The sequence below is a fragment of the Elgaria multicarinata genome, chromosome 2 (assembly GCF_023053635.1).
Source record: "Elgaria multicarinata webbii isolate HBS135686 ecotype San Diego chromosome 2, rElgMul1.1.pri, whole genome shotgun sequence".
NCBI lineage: Eukaryota > Metazoa > Chordata > Lepidosauria > Squamata > Anguidae > Elgaria > Elgaria multicarinata.
This window is the reverse complement of record NC_086172.1, coordinates 3,332,430-3,351,807: the sequence shown is the minus strand read 5'-3', so window position 1 is coordinate 3,351,807 and position 19,378 is coordinate 3,332,430. Positions and strand designations below refer to the sequence as shown.

The window sequence follows — 19,378 nt, the reverse complement described above, 5'->3', positions numbered from 1 at the left end:
GCTGAAATCAAACAAATTAAACAGAGGCTAGCAAAATGTTACCTACTTGTAGCTGCTACCTGTGCATTGATAAAAATGGGTATTAAGAGTATCTTCTGAACAGGACAGACAGAATATCTTTTGAGATATCTTGCCAGGAGAATCCTATTCCTTGCAGGGATCTACTACAGCAACTCATCCAATCTGGACAGGAAGAGGAATGGTTGCTTAAGAACACATATGACATTCTCAATAAAAAGGGTAGGAACCATATTGATAGGAACGTTACCAATGAGTTTGAGGTAGTTCATGTGGAAGAACTTGGTGTGAAGATTAAGGGAAAGATTAACATTTTCACCAAGGATCAGCCTGACCTAGACAGTGTAATCAGGAAGCCCTCTGTCAAAGGAAGTCCTGGGTGTGGAAAACTGGAGAATACAAAACTTTAAAAGGATAAGAATAAAAGTAAGCCTAACAGTACCCTGAGGGTTGGTGTTGGTAAATTGTCAAAGATAAATAGGAAGGTCAATCTTAAAATTTTGGCCAATAAAGAATTGAAAGGGAAGGGAAAGACAAATGGGCAGGATCTAAAAGATAGAAAAAGCAAGTCGGTTTATATGCTAAAGCTATTCAGGTGAGAAATACTCAGACCCCACAGTACCAGTTCCTATGCACAAGCATATGATTGCTATTAATAGGCCCATAATTCAAAGAGTTAATCAGTCTTCTCTAATTCAATTGAGAAGACATTTAGTTTTTTCTAATTTTCCCAAGCTAATTTATTCACATTATAGAGATATACTCATTATATTAAGACTGTTTAGCCTGGATGAACTTAATTTGTCTGATATAGTAGAGGTGGAATATTTATCTTCCACACATTTGAATATAAGAGTATTGGTCTTATTTGCGGATACACGCAAGGTTATTTATGTATAAAGTGGATAATAGTAAAAAAACTGGTACTACAACTGAGATCTCCTTTTTAAAATATTAAGACTAGAAATTTAAGAATAAGTAATGATGAAGAAGTTCTAATTCTTTTTAAGCTATTAAGATCTAAGAATCTTTAACAGTGCTGTTTAATAACACAAATGATTTTATGTGCACAATATATTCTTCTGTGATGTTATAACCATATTTGTAATTAAAATAAAAAATGGATCAAAATATTTTCCTATACTAGTTCTTGTTAATACAAAAACTAGATTGTAACCCATGAAACAATCTTAGGTGTAGACTTTGTTAAGAAGTATTTAATCTGCTATTAGGTAGTAAACAGGTGTCTAAATGTTTCCAAAGTACTTAACTATAAGATAGCTCAAACAAAGTCTGTCATCCGTAACAGTACAAACATAGCTACTAAGTTACCGGAGGAGCATGTTAGCAACAAACAGGGCTGGGCTTGTGGAATGGGAAAAGCAAAGCAACCCTTAAGAAAAGTTTGCTGTTGTTCAAGCAGAGCAATATCTTAGCTACTGAGTATGCAAGAGGCACAGTGAAGAGGGTGAGGCATGAGAGAGTGTTGTTTCCCCTTGTAATTTCACAGTCTGAAACTCACTGAGGAAGGGTCTTTATGGGGGGAAACGATGCTGGAGGAAGCAAAAGGAGGCACATATTAAAAATAATTGTTTGATCCGCCTGTTGCCCCAAAATTTTCTTCAAATTATGGATTCTGATGTGGCTGATCACATGACCCGACTGAAGCTCAAACTCCTTGAGAAGGTAAGGTTATTTTTCTAAGGGCGTAGATAGATACCAAGTCCCCATATTATTGATTTTGCATGGTAACCACATCTGTCTTTTCATTTAGTGTGTAGATACTCATGAAAGCTTCAAGTAAGACAGCCACCATTGAGCACTCCTTCCTCCTTACAAAAGAGACTGTTTTGTTATTTCTAATGTTTTGTTTACTCCCCTAGGACACAGCAAAGCCTAGACTACTGGACTGGACTCCTATAGACATGGACCTGACCTTCTGGCCATAGAAATGTTTAAAAACATTGTTATTGTTGAATCTTGCTGCCAAAGGCATGCCCTGCTTTGTACTAATAGATTTGTTGTTTAAGATGACTTGTTTAAAGTTCTAGACCAAACTCTTTACCCCAAATCTGCCCTTTTAAGTTTCTAGCCAAACGCTGAATGCTTGTAACACAGAACTTTATGAAACTAAAGGTAAGATAAATTGTATTTGGGTTAGCTTTTCCTCCCTGTTTACTTTCACCCAGCATTTCTCCAATCCCCACTTTGACCTGGAGTTTTCCAAGACTCTCCTTGAGCTATGTTTCTCTGAACTAAGTAATAGTGGGGAGTGCCCAACATAGCTTAGATTTAGATTTCCAGATACAGCCACTGACAACTCAGAAGCACTGGTGATGTATTTGCAAGCTCCCTAGTTCATCAGCCGCTTCCCCCAGCAATCTCTGAGCAACCAAGCCAGGAAAGTGTTAGGGGAGGGGTATATTTTCTTGGTGGGGAGGCTTTATGGGAGTGGGGATTGATGTCAGGATTCAGTTTCAGCACTGCAGTGTCCCTTATAGTTTATAATTTATAGCTAAGATTGAATTAGAAGTAGCCTGGAAAGGTCTGAGCCTATTTCAGCCTGCGGAACGTCAGAATCAGTGAGAGTTCCTCTCTGCCAGGGTTCTCAGAGCAGAGCAGGGGGGAGTCGCTCTGCTCCTCAGCGTCCAACTGCTGGCCTGGCTTGGCCTTGGCAAAGAAGCTGTCCATGAGAACCTGGCAGTGGAGGGGTTGGGGTTTGCAGAAGGGCCAACCAGGTTGAACATCATTGCTGGAGGACTGAGCCAGTGATACCCTGTTTGGACAGAAGCCTTGCTGAAAGGCCAAAAGCCCTTGTCTGTCAAGGGGTCTGGAATAATATTTTACATTCACGCAAGGAATCTTTGCTAGGAACATCTTATCTGTATTTCCCAAAGCTCTCGTTGCTTGGATCCAACATCATCTGGGCCTCTGGAGGCACTCTTCACATGGACTGTCCTAACTGGAACTTTGGATTGCTAAAGACTTGCCATGAAAAGTACTGTGAGGCTTTTCATAGTCTTTTTTAAAACATTTTTTATTATAAGTTTCAGTAAAACAAAAATAAAATGCAAGTATAACTACATACTTTAGAAGCCTGTTTCAAATATTACAACATTCTAAAAAAAAGAAGAAGAAAGTATATGACACAAAAACATCAGTAAAGGTAAACCAAATATCCAAATATGAGTCCATTCATGATTGGCGCCTATGTACCACTCTTTTAAATGTTGCCAGTGTTGTTAGGTCTTCAATCCATTTCATTATAGGCAATAAACTTTTATCTTTCCAATGTTGTAGTATCAGCCTTTTAGCAGTCAAGAGGGAGGAAAAAAATCCATTTATGCTGACCATGTGCTACATTCCAAGAAGCAGATACATAGTTTAAGAGAACATGTAGATCAAAAAATACTGAAGAGCTTTACAATATAAATTTTATCCATCAGATGACTTCTTCCAAAAAGGAGGTAGCTATTGGGCGTTTCCAGAACACATGTCCAAATTCTATGTAGCCTACATTTTATCACAGGACCTTTTTATCAAAGAGCTTTTTAGTCTGTAAGTTTATTTATTACATATTTATACTGCCCAACAGCCTAAGCTCTCTGGGCAGTTTACAACTAAAGTTAGTATCTTCCTAAACAAACATAAAACCTTACTTGGTTACATTTAGATTTCCTTGCAATGTGCCTCATGTTGTCCCATCCTTCCTTCATTAATAGAGTCCTTTTTCTTTTTAAAAACATTTTAAAATCTGATTCCCTGAGTGCCCCCCATTCATCCCCTAATAGTTTCCTGATTTTACACTTCACATAGTTCCATATACATTTCTTAAGAAATGTATGTATGCATATATTTAAAGAGCTTCTATACCACGACAACCCAGGATTTCCAAGCAGTTTACATAAAATCATTATGCAATATAAAAACTAATTTAAAAACCCAATAAATACCTTCAAAATGTTACAACAAAACCAGTAAAACAGAGCAGTGCATGCTCAGTCAAGGAAACCTGAGTGAACAACTGCATTTTCAAGAGGCACTTGACGTTTGATGTAGTTTCTGCTTCTTGAACCACATGTGGGAGAGTGTTCCAAATGGTTGGTGTCACTACCAAGATGGCCGCTTGTGTGTCCTTACTTGATGATGCACTTTTGCTAAGATAATCTGTTATAAAGAAACTCTCAGGCATACTTACAGCAATAAAGTCATTTGCAGCATCATGAAATCATTCTTTCTTTTCATGTTAATCTTGGATTCTTACCCGCCTTGTACCTTGATAGTTAATAGGCAGCCAGTGCAGTTCTTTTAACAAAGGTGTAGTATGTGTATAGCTAGGTGCTCCACTGAGTATCCTAGTTGCTGCATTCTGCACCAGCTGAAGCTTCCAAACCATCAGCAAGAGTAGTCTCATATAGAGCCCATTGCAATAGTCTAACTGTGAGGTTACCAGTATGTGAGTCACTATGGCTAGGCTATCAAGGGATAGGTGTAGTTGGTGCACCAACGCAAGTTGGGAATGGTTGCTCTGGTATTTATTGCACTTATATACCGCTCCCATAGCCAGGGCTCTCTGGGCAGTTTACAGAAATTCTAAAATTAAGATAAAAACGAGTATACAAAATTTAAAATTCTAAAACACAGAACATACACGCATAAAGCATTAAAAACCATTAAAAAACTAAACATGTGGGTGATTAAGATGTGCCAGTATTTGTGACTGGACAGTAGTTGGCATCTATCTTTGGGTCCAGGGAAAGTTTCTTAGTGAACAGGACTGAACTTTTATGGATTATGGCGACTCCCCCACCCTCCTCATTCCTCCAGCCTAGCCTGGTGCTGTACAGGTGGATGTCAGATCTACACCACCCAGGTGTTGGTGAGCCCTCATGCATAGTCATGAATGCCAACCTGGCATTCACCAACACCATGACCAGGCCAGTGGGAACAAGGCAATATGTGTGGGTGGGTGTATCTCTCTCTATAAACAGAAGTGTTTGTATGTCCTCAATGGACTCGAAACCATACATAGTAAAAATTTCATCCACCATCTTGAAATAAAATAGCAGCCAATAAAAATTTAAAATATTTATAGCTTCAATACCATTTGATCTGTTTCAACCATACTTGGCATGATGATTCAGCACAGTAGCGAGCAAACTTTAACCATACAAAAAGCACTATAAAATTAATAGCAATTAGTAAAAAAGCAAGCCTGAAATTGTCTGAAAAGTAATATAAATAACAATACACATGTAATTCCATGGCATAGGCCACGCCTAGGCATTCCAGTGGGCATGGCTTCACTCAAACAGGGCAGGCACAATGTCTCCATCTCTAATAGGTGTGTAAGGCTTTATTGTGTCAAACTAAGGTCTCTTCCCAACCTGTGTGAAGCCGAGTCCATGTGTGTGCATGTGTGTATGTGTGTGTGCGTGTGTGTGTGTCACAGAAAAGCTGTGCACAGCTTTGTCTATATATGCATAGCAAATAACAGTACTGGGACGAAAAGGAACTGCAAGAGACAACCTGTATTAAAAGATACTTTATGCAGTGTTTATATGAATTTATTTATTTATTTTATTATAGGTGAGCTTCATGTCTGAGTGTGGACTAGAACTCAGATCTCCTGAGTACCAATTCTTAGGCTATCTTTAGGGTGCTTCTAATTCAGCCTTAAGGTGCTTCTAATTTAGGTTTTTTATTGTGCAGTCACCTTGCTTCATTCACAGAATTTTATGGGGGTCCAGACAATGTTGTCTTCCATTTGTAACCATCCTGTGTTTCCTCCCTCACTTCATTCATCTTGTTTTATTATTACAAAAAATGTTAGGAGAGAAAAATTGAATAGCTGCACACTGTCTTTGGATTGGCAGTGCTAGAAGGTATCCATCTTGAAGTAACCTTTCTATACCTCTCAGATCAGGGACAGTATGAGACAATATAAACCAGAACTACCTCCCACATAAATCTATTTAATTATTATGATTCAATTGTGTAGTAACCTGACTGTGGCATGATAAGGGTCCCACAGGTTTCTTGTACAATTCTAATTATTGGTGGCTCACAAACACATTTGACATAGTTAGATCAGCTGACATTCTTGAAGTATATGCCAAAGTTACAGATAGGATGATGGGTTGAGCTTCAATAAAATATATTCTTTTACGGTTGCACAGTTGGTGAATAGATTTTGCTTAGTCTAAGCAATCATCATATTCCAAAAACCATTTAAGAAACCATTTTGGCCCAGGTCAGATTGGTTAGTTGTTAATCTGGTACTAAAAGGGTTAAATAATTTGCTAACAAAAGACGAAAGAAGATGGCTAATTTGATCTGGAATGGTGAAATTATCTGACAGAATTTTGGGGAGACTTAGAAGACCCCCCCCCAAAAAAAGGCTTCAGATTCAGGTTTAAGAAGGAGTAAATAAAAAATGTCTCAACACTCAAAAACATTTACATGCGGGGAATCTTGGTCACATCCACGACCCCTTCCTAATTCTCCACAGAATGTAGCAATAAGAAAACAGAGACCATTTTCTCCCTCCTATACTGACTTGCAAGCTGAGATTCAGCAACTGGCCAGTATAGAGGGAGATGAGGAATGGGGAAGTCCAATCCCTTACAGCCGCTGTGAATGGAAATGGACAGTAGAAACTAGATTATATTGGCACCAGTGAGCCTGGGTGGTTCTTTGCCACCTTCCTTCTTCACCCACCACGGGCTGTGGTGCTCTTGCTGCTGCCACCGCCACCACCGCTTCTTCTCTTCCGCTGCCACCACTGCGCCTGGCCTGGCCCACTGGTGCTGCAGCTCCTCCGCCGCTGCTGGTGGGTGATACTTCCTTCTCCTCCATTGCGCCAGTGCTGCTGCTTCTGCTTCTCTTCCTTCATCTCTGTCTCGCTTCTGACCCCGCTCAGAGCTTCTTCTGCTACTGCTGATAGCTGGGGTCTTTCTGTTTGGACTAGGCATGCCTGACTTTCCCAGGCGTCTCAAATCTCATGAGAGTTGGGTCGCTGGAAGTCTCAAGAGAGTTAAGAGTTCACTTCGGTGGGGTTTGATACTGCATCCCAGGCTGTCTTCTGAGCAGGTTCAGGAGACAGCAAGGGATGGGAGCCAGTCTGATTTCCCTGGAGAATAAATCTCTGTCCAGAGCCCCGGTTCTGGGGTACAGATCCAGATGAACTGGATTTTCCTGGGTAGGTAGGTCAGCCTAGCAGATTTTGAAGGCAGGAGTCTGCAGGAGGGAAGAGGAATTGTCCCTGCTCCATTCTGCAGACAAAAGCCATTCCATCAGTTGTCTCGCCTCTTCCCCTCCCTTCTCCATCTTTTTCTAGAGCAGGGAAAGTGCAATTTATTTTCTCCACGCGAAATAAAAGCACCCTTCCATCCCCATGTATTGCCATCCCTGTGCTATGTTGCTTTGTTGGGGGCAGTCCTGCTGATGAAAGAAGAGGGTGGGGTGGTTCTCCAGCTTGCTGAGTCTGTCAGTTAAATGAACAGCCTTGTGCTGAGCCAGTGGAACAGACTTTTGCTGCTGCAACCCCGCCCTCGTTGCCCACAAAATTGGCGCCGATTAAACGCTGAATTCACAAAACCCTAGACAACAAAACCAGAGCGAGGGGGAGAAGGCAACCACATCCATCACCCGACAAGAACCAATGAACTGGAGGGGAAAGAGAAAGGGTGGGGTAGGGTGGGGCGGGCGCAATAGCAGGAGAGTAAATAACAACGGCAATCGTGAAAGGGACCAGTGCCTGCCGCACTATTGAAATGGAGGTCAAAATCACGGGTGCATACCAGGAAAAAAACACTAGGTGTTATGGATGTCATAGTTTCCCTCTAGCTTGCTAAGGCTATAATAATATAAACCTTCCTACCATGAATTAAGACCCACTGAACTCATGGGATTTATTTCAGAGTAAGCATGTTTGGGATTGCGCTGTTAATTTCCAGTGAGGTGGGTGGGAACAAGACAATCCAAAGCAAACGGTCAACTGTCTAATCTTTGATGTCATTTATATGTATCTATGGAACAGTTTATACCAAAAAGGGAGTTTATATACAAGTTTAATATTATGAACCTAGGGTGACCACATGAAAAGGAGGACAGGGCTCCTGTATCTTTAACACTTGTATTGAAAAGGGAATTTCAGCAGGTGTCATTTGTATATATAAAGAACCTGGGGAAATTTCCTCTTCATCACAACAGTTAAAGCTGCAGGAGCCCTGCCATCTTTTGTATCTGGTCACTCTAGTATAGCTCTTGCAGCTTTAACTGTTGTGATGAAGAGGGAATTTCATCAGGTTCTCCAGATATACAAATGACACCTGCTGAAATTTCCTTTTCTATGCAACTGTTAAAGATACAAGAGCCCTGTCCTCCTTTTCATATGGTCACCCTAATGAACCTACCATTGGATAGCATGATCCTGGCATGAAGTTGTGACCAACTTTTTGAGAATGTTTGATAACATGCTTTATTAAGTTTGGTTCTACATGATGGCAAATTTCTTTACTTACTATTTAATCCAAGCTCTATCTGTTTGACTTTTGAGATAGCCAAATGTTAAAACAATCATATGACTACTTTGCTAGGGTGACCATATGAAAAGGAGGACAGGGCTCCTGTATCTTTAACAGTTGTATAGAAAAGGGAATTTCAGCAGGTGTCATTTCTATGCATGCACCACCTGGTGAAATTCCCTCTTCATCACAACAGTTAAAGCTGTAGGAGCCCTGCCCTCTTGACCAGATACAAAAGAGGGCAGGGTTCCTGCAGCTTTCATTGTTGGGATGAAGAGGGAATTTCACCAGGTGCTGCATGCATAGAAATGACACCTGCTGAAATTCCCTTTTCTATACAACTGTAAAAGATACAGGAGCCCTGTCCTCCTTTTCATATGGTCACCCTGCTGCAGTTTTACTAAATCTTTATTTTCATCAAGCTAGCTTGATTATGAATACCAGTCCTAAGAGGCTCCATGCTCTTTAATTATTTATTGAAAGTCAACACCAAGGTTCCTTGTAAGGAATGTGTGAGAATTTAGCAATGTAGGCTGGTGGCTCTGATAGCAGTCGGTTGGTGAATCTGCTCCAGGTTTCAGTCAGATCCAATCAGAACTCCTTTAGAGCTCTGACTGAAACCCGGAGAAGATTCACCCACCCGCCCACCCCACTGACATAAGACCCACCAGTCCCCACTGGAATTTAGTTTGTTTCAGATTTTTATCTTTCCAAAATTCACACAGTTCTTCATAAATGGGTTGGAAAGCGCTTGAGATATATATCTTTATATCTATATCTATATCTATATCTATATCTATATCTATATCTATATCTATATCTATCTATCTATCTATCTATCTATATATATTTTAAATGTGGGAGAAACCAAAACTGACAGATTTGTCCATCCAGGCCCAGAGCTTTGAGCACTTGGTCGTTAAATCTTTGAGCTGGATTTGAATACCTGTATCCAACCATATTTGTGAGGCTACATTAGGGTTGCCAACTTTTTTTCCTGATAGGATTGTAATCTAACAGTTCTGTGGAAGGCAGGTAAAACATGGTCCTTTCCATGCTGGGAATAACTGAACCTATTGAATTTGGATAAAGCAGATAAGTGAGAATTTTGTTTTGGTCTTTTAAAATAAGAATATACTAAAATTCACACATTTCTTCATAAATGGGACAAAAAGAACTTGAGATTTTAAAAAGTAAAATGCTGAAGAATATGAAACAGAGATTTATCCTAGTTTCTTATTAATCCTCATGTTGCTTTCATCCACAGAAACTAGAAAATGAACGTGAAAATTTGAATGATAATGAATCTCCTTTCTCTGTAGCAAGTAAGCAATTTTTTTATTATTTTATTTAAGGATTTTTATGCCACCATTCAGCCAAAAAAGGCTCTCACGGCGGCTTACAAAAGTATTTCTTGACAGTCCCTGCCCACAGGCTTACAATCTAAAAGACATGACACAAAAGGAAAGGGGATTGGGAGGGAGGAGGAGGGGGGGAAAGGAAAGCAAACTCAGGCACTACAATCTTAGTTGGAAAGTTCAGCAGTTACGGTTGGTAGCAGGAGAGAGGGGACTCTCAGCCGGAGCTGGACCCAGGCATAGTGGAGTGGTGCCTGGCTGCTGCTTCCTCCCTCTCTGGTGGCCTCTGCAGAGACAGTTGGTAGCAGGAGGGAGGGGGCTCTCAGCTGGAGCTGGACCCAGGCACGGTGGAGAGGTGCCTGGCTGCTGCTTCCTCCCTCACTGGTGGCCTCTCCAATTAAATTGTTTCATATCTGTACAGGAGGGAGGGGGCTCTCAGCTGGAGCTGGACCCAGGCACAGTGGAGAGGTGCCTGGCTGCTGCTTCCTCCCTCTCTGGTGGCCTCTGCAGAGACAGTTGGTAGCAGGAGGGAGGGGGCTCTCAGCTGGAGCTGGACCCAGGCACGGTGGAGAGGTGCCTGGCTGCTGCTTCCTCCCTCACTGGTGGCCTCTCCAATTAAATTGTTTCATATCTGTACAGGAGGGAGGGGGCTCTCAGCTGGAGCTGGACCCAGGCACAGTGGAGAGGTGCCTGGCTGCTGCTTCCTCCCTCACTGGTGGCCTCTGCAGAGACAGTTGGTGGCAGGAGGGAGGGGGCTCTCAGCTGGAGCTGGACCCAGGCACAGTGGAGAGGTGCCTGGCTGGTGCTTCCTCCCTCACTGGTGGCCTCTGCAGAGACAGTTGGTGGCAGGAGGGAGGGGGCTCTCAGCTGGAGCTGGACCCAGGCACAGTGGAGAGGTGCCTGGCTGCTGCTTCCTCCCTCTCTGGTGGCCTCTGCAGAGACAGTTGGCAGCAGGAGGGAGGGGGCTCTGAGCTGGAGCTGGACCCAGGCACGGTGGAGTGGTGCCTGGCTGCTGCTTCCTCCCTCTCTGGTGGCCTCTGCAGAGACAGTTGGTAGCAGGAGGGAGGGGGCTCTCAGCTGGAGCTGGACCCAGGTACGGTGGAGAGGTGCCTGGCTGCTGCTTCCTCCCTCACTGGTGGCCTCTCCAATTAAATTGTTGCATATCTGTACAGGAATTACTGAGTGATGAATGATTCTCAAAGAGCTGACTGTGACAAGAAACAAGATGCCAAGTCCATCCCATCTAGATCTGAGTTTACTTGGGACTTCCAACATGCTTTTGACAAAGTCACTTACCAAAGACTCCTGGGCAAACCTAGCAGTCATGGAATAAGAGGATATTGATCCATCTTCTTATGGCTCAATAACTGGATAAAGAACAAAAAGAAAAGTGGAAGAATAAATTCATTCTCCCAATGGAGGAATGTAAACAATGGGGTCCCACAGGGAACTATATTGAGATAAATGCTTTTAACTTGTTTATATACTATCTGAAATTAGGAGTAAAGAGTGAAGTCACCAAGTTTTCTGATGACACAAAATTATTTAGGGTGCTTAATACAAAACAAAAACGGATTGAAAGAGCTCCAAAAAGATCTCTCCAAACTGGGAGAATGTGCATCAATATGGCAAATGTGGTTCAATGTAAGCCAAGTCCCCCCCCCCCCCCCGTTAAGAGGGAACGATGAATTGTGGGGGCGAGCAGCGAAGTGAGAAAGGCTGGTAAAGAGCAGCTGCACAGCCCCAGCCCCAGCATCTCCTTCCCATGAGGGTACCCACGTGGGGCCAAAGAGGTGGACCCAGCAGAGGGATATCCCTCCTTTATTCTGCCTCCAGTTCAACCTGAGGCTCTCAAAGTCAGACCTAAAGTTGCAGTTGCTGACTTCCCCAAGAATAGAGTAATAGAATAGTAGAGTTGGAAGAGGCTTATAAAGCCATCGAGTCCAACCCCTTGCTCAATGCAGGAATCCACCCTAAAGCATACCCGACAGATGACTGTCCAGCTGCCTCTTGAATACCTCTAGTGTGCGAGAGCCCACAACCTCCCTACATAACTGGTTCCATTGTCATACTGCTCTAACAGTCAGGAAGTTTTTCCTGATGTCCAGCCGGAATCTGGCTTCCTGTAACTTGAGCCCATTATTCCGTGTCCTGCACTCTAAGATGATCGAGAAGAGATCCTGGCTCTTCACTGTGTGACAACCTTTCAAATATTTGAAGACTGCTATCATGTCTCCCCTCAACCTTATTTATTTATTTATTACATTTCTATACCGCCCAATAGCCGGAGCTCTCTGGGCGGTTCACAAAAATTTGGAAGCTATACTATTAATGCAGCCCAAAATAGCATTTGCTGTTTTTGCAGCCACATCACACTGTTGATGTTCAGCTTGTGATCAACAACAATTCCAAGATCCTTCTCATTTGTAGTATTGGGGAGCCAAGTATCCCCCATCTTGTAACTGTGCATTTGGTTTCTATTTCCTAGATGTAGAACTTGGCATTTATCCCTATTAAATTTCATTCTGTTGTTTTCAGCCCAGCACTCCAGCCTATCAGGATCACTTTGAAGTTTGTTTCTGTCTTCCAGGGTATTAGCTATCCCTCCCAATTTTGTGTCATCTGCAAATTTGATCAGCGTTCCCTGCAGCTCCTCGTCCAAATCATTAATAAAAATGTTGAAGAGCACTGGGCCCAGGACTGAGCCCTGCGGTTGCAGGGCTTGTTGCCTCTAAAAGTGTTGCCCACTTTTAGCTAGTTTGTTAATCAGAATATCATGGGGCACTTTGTCAAAAGTTTTGCTGAAGTCAAGATATATGATGTCCACAGCATTCCCACAGTCCACAAGGGAGGTTACCCAATCAAAAAATGAGATCAGATTAGTCTGACAGAATTTGTTCTTGACAAATCCATGTTGGCTTCTAGTAATCACTGCATTGTTTTCAAGGTGCTTACAGACTGACTGCCCAGAGCATGGGAAACAAACAGAACGAACTTGAACTCTTATTACATGAAGGCAAATACGACCTGATAGGTATAACTGAAACTGGGTGGGATGACTCCCATGACTGGAATATAGTAATTGAAGGATGTAACTTGTTCAAAAAGAACAGAAGAAATAGAAAGGGAGGTGGAGTTGCACTATATGTTAAAAATACCCATCCCTGCACAGAAATACAGGTGGATCAGACTGAGGCGCCCCATCGAGAGCATCTGGATTAAAATAAATAGGGCAAGGAATAAAAAGAACATGATAATCAGAGTCTACTACTGACCACCCAATCAAAGAGAAGATGAGAAGCCCCATTAATTTTAATCCAGATGCTCTCAATGGGGCTCCCAGGCTCATCCACCTGTATTTCTGTGCAGAGATAGGTATTTTTAACGTACTGTATAGTGCAACTCAGCCTCCTTTTCTATTTCTTCTGTTCTTTTTGAACAAGTTATATCCTTCAATTGCTGTATTCCACTCATGGGAGTCATCCCACCAAGGGCCTTGCTAGACCATGCCGGATAAGCCGGCATGGAGGCGGGGTGACAGTGCGCTAACTTTAGCGTGCCCCGCCCTGCCTCCTAGACGGCCGACATGCAGGGACTACGGAAGCTCTGCAGCGTCGGCCATTTTTGTTTTTGTTGTTAAAGGGGCCACATGCAGCCCGAAGACTCCGGAGAAGGTAAGGGTTTTTTTTTACTTAAGCCCCCCCTTTTTTAAATTAAGCCCCCTGCCCACTCTTTCCCCGCCCTCCCTCCCCGTCCTCATCTCCCGTGTCACCCTCCGCCATCCCCCTCCATCTCCTGTGTCGCCCTCTGCCATCCCCCTCCATCTCCCGTGTTGCCCTCCGCCATCCCCCTCCGTCTCCCGTGTCGCCCTCCGCCATCCCCCTCTCCTTCCGGTCCGGCCTTCCCCCCCATGTCCCCCCCCGGGATTCCCCCCTGGCCCGATGGGCACAGCACTCATATGAGTGCTGTGCCCAGTCCATGGCTTTTCCCGGCTACTCGCGTGTAAGCGAGTAGCCGCAAAAAGCCATGGACCTTCCTAGACGTTCCGCAGCCCCAGCCTCAGGCTGGGGCTGCGGAAAAGGCACGCCATAAGCGACTTTGCTTATGGCGCGCTAAGGGAGGCTTCAGTGCGCCTTGACCCCGGATTCCCCTCTGCGTCATCTGGACGCACAGCAGGGAAACCCGGCCTCAAAGCGCGCTAAGGCCTCGTCTAGCAAGTCCCCAAGTTTCAGTTATACCTATCAAGTCGTATTTGCCTTCAAAGTTCAAGTTCTTTCTGTTTGTTTCCCATACTCTTGGCATTAGTATATAGACATTGAAGACCATGGGCTTTATAGTCTGGCTTTGTTCCTACATTGTTGTGTGCACTATTGGAGCTGTTCTCTGTGTTATGGTGCACAGGCCTTCATCCATTGTTGCCTTGAAGTTTACATCTCCCGACTGCGTAAGATTCAGTTTAAAGCCCTCCTGATCAAGTTCTTCATGCTGTGGCCAAACACGTTCTTCCCAGCCCTTGTGAGGTACAACCCGTCCCTTGCCAGCAGTCCATCTTCCAAGTAGCGAGGCCCGTGGTCCCAGAATTCATGGGGAAAAGAGGAGGAGGGGGAGATGGTGGCAGCAACAGCAGCTCAAGGGAGGGATATTTTAGGAGGAGGAGGCAACAGCAGCTTATTTATTTATTTATTTTACTTATTTATTGCATTTATATACTGCCCCATAGCCGAAGCTCTCTGGGCAGTTTACAAGCTTGTGGGAGAGAAATATTTTTGGAGGAGGAGAAGTTGGTGGTGGCAGCAGCTCGGGGTAGAAAGTATTTTAGGAGGAGGAGGAGGCAGCTCGGGGGGGGGGGAATAAACTCTTCTCCCCATGGCAAAGCAGTGCAGGTCATTCCGGTGCCTATTCTGCTTGCCAGCCCTCTCCCCACCTTCTGCCTGGGCGGATGGTGACCCATTAGGTGTTGCCATCCACCGGAAACACCCCCAGAGCAGCTCCCACATGAGGACAGACTGGTGGAAGAGCCGGGCTACCCTCACTCCGACTTTTCAGCTGCGCATTTGCAGCTCATCTAACCAACTTTGCACGGACTCAGAGTCACCCTGGGGCAAAGAAGATGACAAGACAGCCCCTTGGGAAGCAAAAGGCCATGGCTCTCTGGTTTCTCCTACTCAGGAAGCAACAATCTCCTTCCACTCACTTTTTAATTTTTCACCAGGCTAGCCAGCATGTAGGCTGAACTGGTGAAAAATTAAATTCCCCACCCCACTTGATACAGCATGTAGAAAGGGATAGGACACATGGCAGTTGCCATTTTAAATGGAACCAGCTCTGTGTTGGTGGCAGCACAAATACAAATAACAATAGCTAAGGCATGAGTTACTAGCCATTGTACATGCAATGCTCCCCCATCTTCACCCTGGCCCAACTAAGCTTATGGGTGGCTGCTATAATTTTAAGAACTGCCCTAAGGCAGGCCTTTCTGCTTGCATAAGTTATGAGCACCTGCTACCCAAGCCACACTGTTCTGCCCAAAAGGCTGGTAGGGGGTTCTAGCTTTCCCCGCTATGTGGAGGTGGCCAAAAATAGGGTGACCATATTTTGGAAACCAAAAATGAGGACAACACGGTAGGCCCCCAAGGGGGCATGCCCACCAGCATGTCTGGCCCCAGGGGGCCCCAGAGGGTGTGCCCACCCAAACATAGGTTTGGTCACATATCTGATTTTACAGCACTGAATTAAGACAAATCTGTTCTACATAACATCTTAAAGTTAAAATCACTGGAATAACAAGTGAGACATTCAGGGTATCTGAAATGAACTTCACTCACTCCTACTTTTGTAGCTTTTGCTGTACTTTGAAGCTTTTGCTATACTCTGTGTGATACACAGTCTCCCCTTCCCTCAAATATCTTTTCTGACTGCATCCTCACTCCGCTGCGAGCTGTTGGTTAGCTTTTTTATTTTTAAATTTCATTTTTTAAAAAACAACTACAACTTGTATATGATTGTGTGGAGGGATTAAATTACCCCTCTTTGTCAGGATCTTTCAGTGGGGGTCCAAAAACTCTCAAGACACTTTTCCATCCCTTTAAGGATTTTTTTATTGCAAGCAATAATAAGAAGAACCAACACTCAGAGCGAAACTCTAAGTGTGTGACTGACATCTGATACAACATTTACATGTTTTATTAACACCTCTTAGTGATGTAAATATTGCATAAGATTTCTTATCTATGATACATACATGGTCTCAAGGATAGGGAAAAACAGGATGCATATATTGTCATGCATGGTAGGAACATGGAGTATATGTAGATACACGTATAGGCATAACTTTTAGCATTTAGGAAAACCATAAAGACTGATCACTTCCAGCAAGCCTATCCAGTGGAATTTTAGGATGCTTTTAGGACATTTTAAAGGAAGTTTTAGCAATGTATATTATGTTTTTAATCAGTATTTTATGTATTTTATACTTACTGCTGTTCCCCGCCTCAATCAAAATGGAGAGGCGGGTAAGAAATATCATCCTCATCATCTGGTGGGAACACAGAATATAAACAGTTGTCAGTGCAATTCAATACCACTATAAACCAGTAGTGTGGCTCCTGCCTTTTATATACCACTTTCATACTGCTTTCATAGTGGAATATCCTGCTTGATGTAGGTGTGCCCAAGCTCTGTCTCTGAGAGATATGCCAGCCAGCCAAAGCTGCAAATCTATCTATTTTTCTCTGACACACACTTCAAACATTTTGCATTGCATGCCAGCAGCGCAGACAGAGCCTAGCTCACACGTGAACTCATGCCCTTTGTACACCATACAGGTGTAGAGGCGGGAGGATCTCACAATATTCTGATTGTGAGATCCTGCCCTTAGTTCAAACATGTGCGTGACATCCCAGGAGGAAGGAGGGATGTTGTGCCCGCCATTTTTTTTAAACACAAGGTGAGCACACGTGCACTCCAACGAAAGGTTTTTTTTAAAACAACAACAACATGATCCTGTTTCTCCTTCCACCCCCAATGAGCACGGAGCACCTGAAGAGTCCCTGTTTCCCTCAATAAATATTGGGTATACTAGTAATTTCTAAGATTCGGCTCTTTCAACTCAATCAATGGAGGCAGTAGTTCCTCTTGTGAACATGAAGCTAGTTTGTGCCACTTTTTTAATACCTGAAAGTACTTTTTCTTTCCTGATGACAGCTGTTGAACCAGCTCTGGGCAGCTATTGTCTATATTACTAGAATTTTATGTTCATCAGTAAACAATATATGCTTTTATATTGGTCTTATCTGGTCTAGATAGGTTCCATGTTTGTTGAAGAGGGAATTGTTTCATCCTATTGCTCAAGCTCTTGTGACAGATTATCACTGCTGTTTGGGGCAACTAACTAAATTTCCAAACAATTGATTGCATGTGAAGGAATTGTTATACTGGTTGTATATATTCTCAAGATTTTGTAAGTGGAATTCCATAAGACACAATAAATGGGTTTGCCTCAGACATAGAACAATTTGCTACATGCCATTTATGAATGACAACCTTTACAACAGATCTTCCATTCCATTCCTACATGCCATCCCTAAATGGCATGCCCTGTCCTAGTGTCCTATGTAGCTCAGGTGGATTTTAACTATGTTCAATTAAGTGCTTCAGTTTGGCTTGATACACGTGATATGTACTGTCATAAATTTGCCATACAAAACCTAATCAACATGAGTATCTTAGACACTTCTATTCATGTATGTGACTACACATAGGACACAATAAAATCCCATCTTTGAACTTAGAAAGCCAAACAACACATTACATGTAAATGTTCTTTTCAAGCTGGAAAATATGCCTTGGGATGGGACCATATTTGGGAAACCAAAAAAAAAAGGACATTCAGCAGAGGGGCAGGAAAGCGGCTTTCTGGGGCCTCTGGAAAGCACATAACTCCCCCCTTGCCATCTAAAAAGCCCCAATTGGAATGGAGGAGAGGAATGTATGTTACTATACCCACCCACCCTACTGCTCCAACCACCATCCGTGGCTTTCCGGGGCCTCTGGAAAGAGCAGTCACCATTAACATTGCAAGGGGGAATGACGTGCTTTCCGGAGGCCCTAAAATGAGCACTTTCCCCTCATTCCCCTCTTCTCCAATTGGGGCCTTTTCTATAATGTCCAGGAATGACACGCTTTCCCCTTTAAGGACCCAATTGGAGTGGGGGGGAATGCTGTGCCTCCAGAAAGTGTGTCATTCTCCCCCTGCCATGCTAATGGCGGCTTATAAGGGGAAGCGTGTCATTCCAGGACATTATAGAAAAGTACAGGAAATCCCCCAACACCTAGGATAGAACACAAACCAGGACGAATCCAGGGAAATCCTGACAGTTGGTTACCCTAGCCTTGGGGTGGTGATGGACAGGAGCAGAGAAGTGATGAAAGGCACTCTTTGCACCCACCATTTCTACACATCCAATCTCCCACACCCAGTAAAAATGACCACTAGGCTGCCATTACACGCATTTGTTTGTAATATGTAGTTTGACATTGAGCTGCAATTCCAAACAAGTTTGCTTTTAATGTTCTGTTATTTAAACACAACGGATATTATATTTCAGTGGTCTTCAACTGATGAGTCACATCCCAAAAGTGGGTCACAAGATGGGTCATGGACCCAGATGGGTCATGGCAAAACTGTTGCCGCCATGTTAGGTAGGGTGACCATATTTTGGAAACCAAAAAGGAGGACAAAATGGCCGCCCTCAGGAGGCGTGGCCACCCCCAACATGCCCACCCCAAGGCGGAGCCAACTCAACATGTCCGGCCCCCAAGGGGGCATGGCCTCGGTCACGTTTATTTATTTATTACATTTTTATACTGCCCAATAGCCGAAGCTCTCTGGGTGGTTCACAAAAAGTAAATGATAGCAACCAATGAGTGCCAAAGGCACACAACTACTATAATAATATACTAAATACTAAAAAAAGAATTAACACTTATATAAAACCATTTCTTTATTTTTATAACATAATAAACAACTACAACCAGCAATCATCACCAGCAAGAGAAGGAGCATTATTAATATTAGAATCAGTATCCATTATCATCATCACCAGCAACTGAAGGACGAGCATTATTAACAAATGAAGCAGAAAATTCATATTAACAAATGAAGCAGAAAAATCTAGCACAATAAAAAGAAAGCCATACTGTAAAATAACCATAATCTCAAAGACAGAGGGCTCATCTACACCAAGCAGGATATAACACTATGAAAGTGGTATGGAAGTGGTGTATAAAAGGCAGGAGCCACACTACTGCTTTATAGTGGTACTGAAGTGCACTGACAACTGTTGGGGCCCAGGACACATCTATACCAAGCAGGATATTACATTATAAAAGCGGTTATGAAAGCAGTATATGGTACATGTCAATGGGCCCCAACAGTTGTCAGTGCACTTCAATACCACTATAAAGCAGTAGTGT

General features: G+C 43.2%; 1 protein-coding gene across 1 annotated transcript in view; it reads left to right on the top strand.

Annotated features, from left to right (window-relative positions):
* Nucleotides 1–1,600: 1,600 nt before the first annotated feature.
* The window catches only part of C2H21orf58 (chromosome 2 C21orf58 homolog), a 45,023-nt gene continuing 27,245 nt past the window's right edge, over nucleotides 1,601–19,378 (top strand). The window contains exons 1-2 of the mRNA XM_063115944.1: nucleotides 1,601–1,704; nucleotides 9,814–9,871. Of these exons, the coding sequence (XP_062972014.1) occupies nucleotides 1,648–1,704; nucleotides 9,814–9,871 (115 nt within the window). The 5' untranslated portion in view covers nucleotides 1,601–1,647. The remainder of the gene's footprint in view (nucleotides 1,705–9,813; nucleotides 9,872–19,378) is intronic.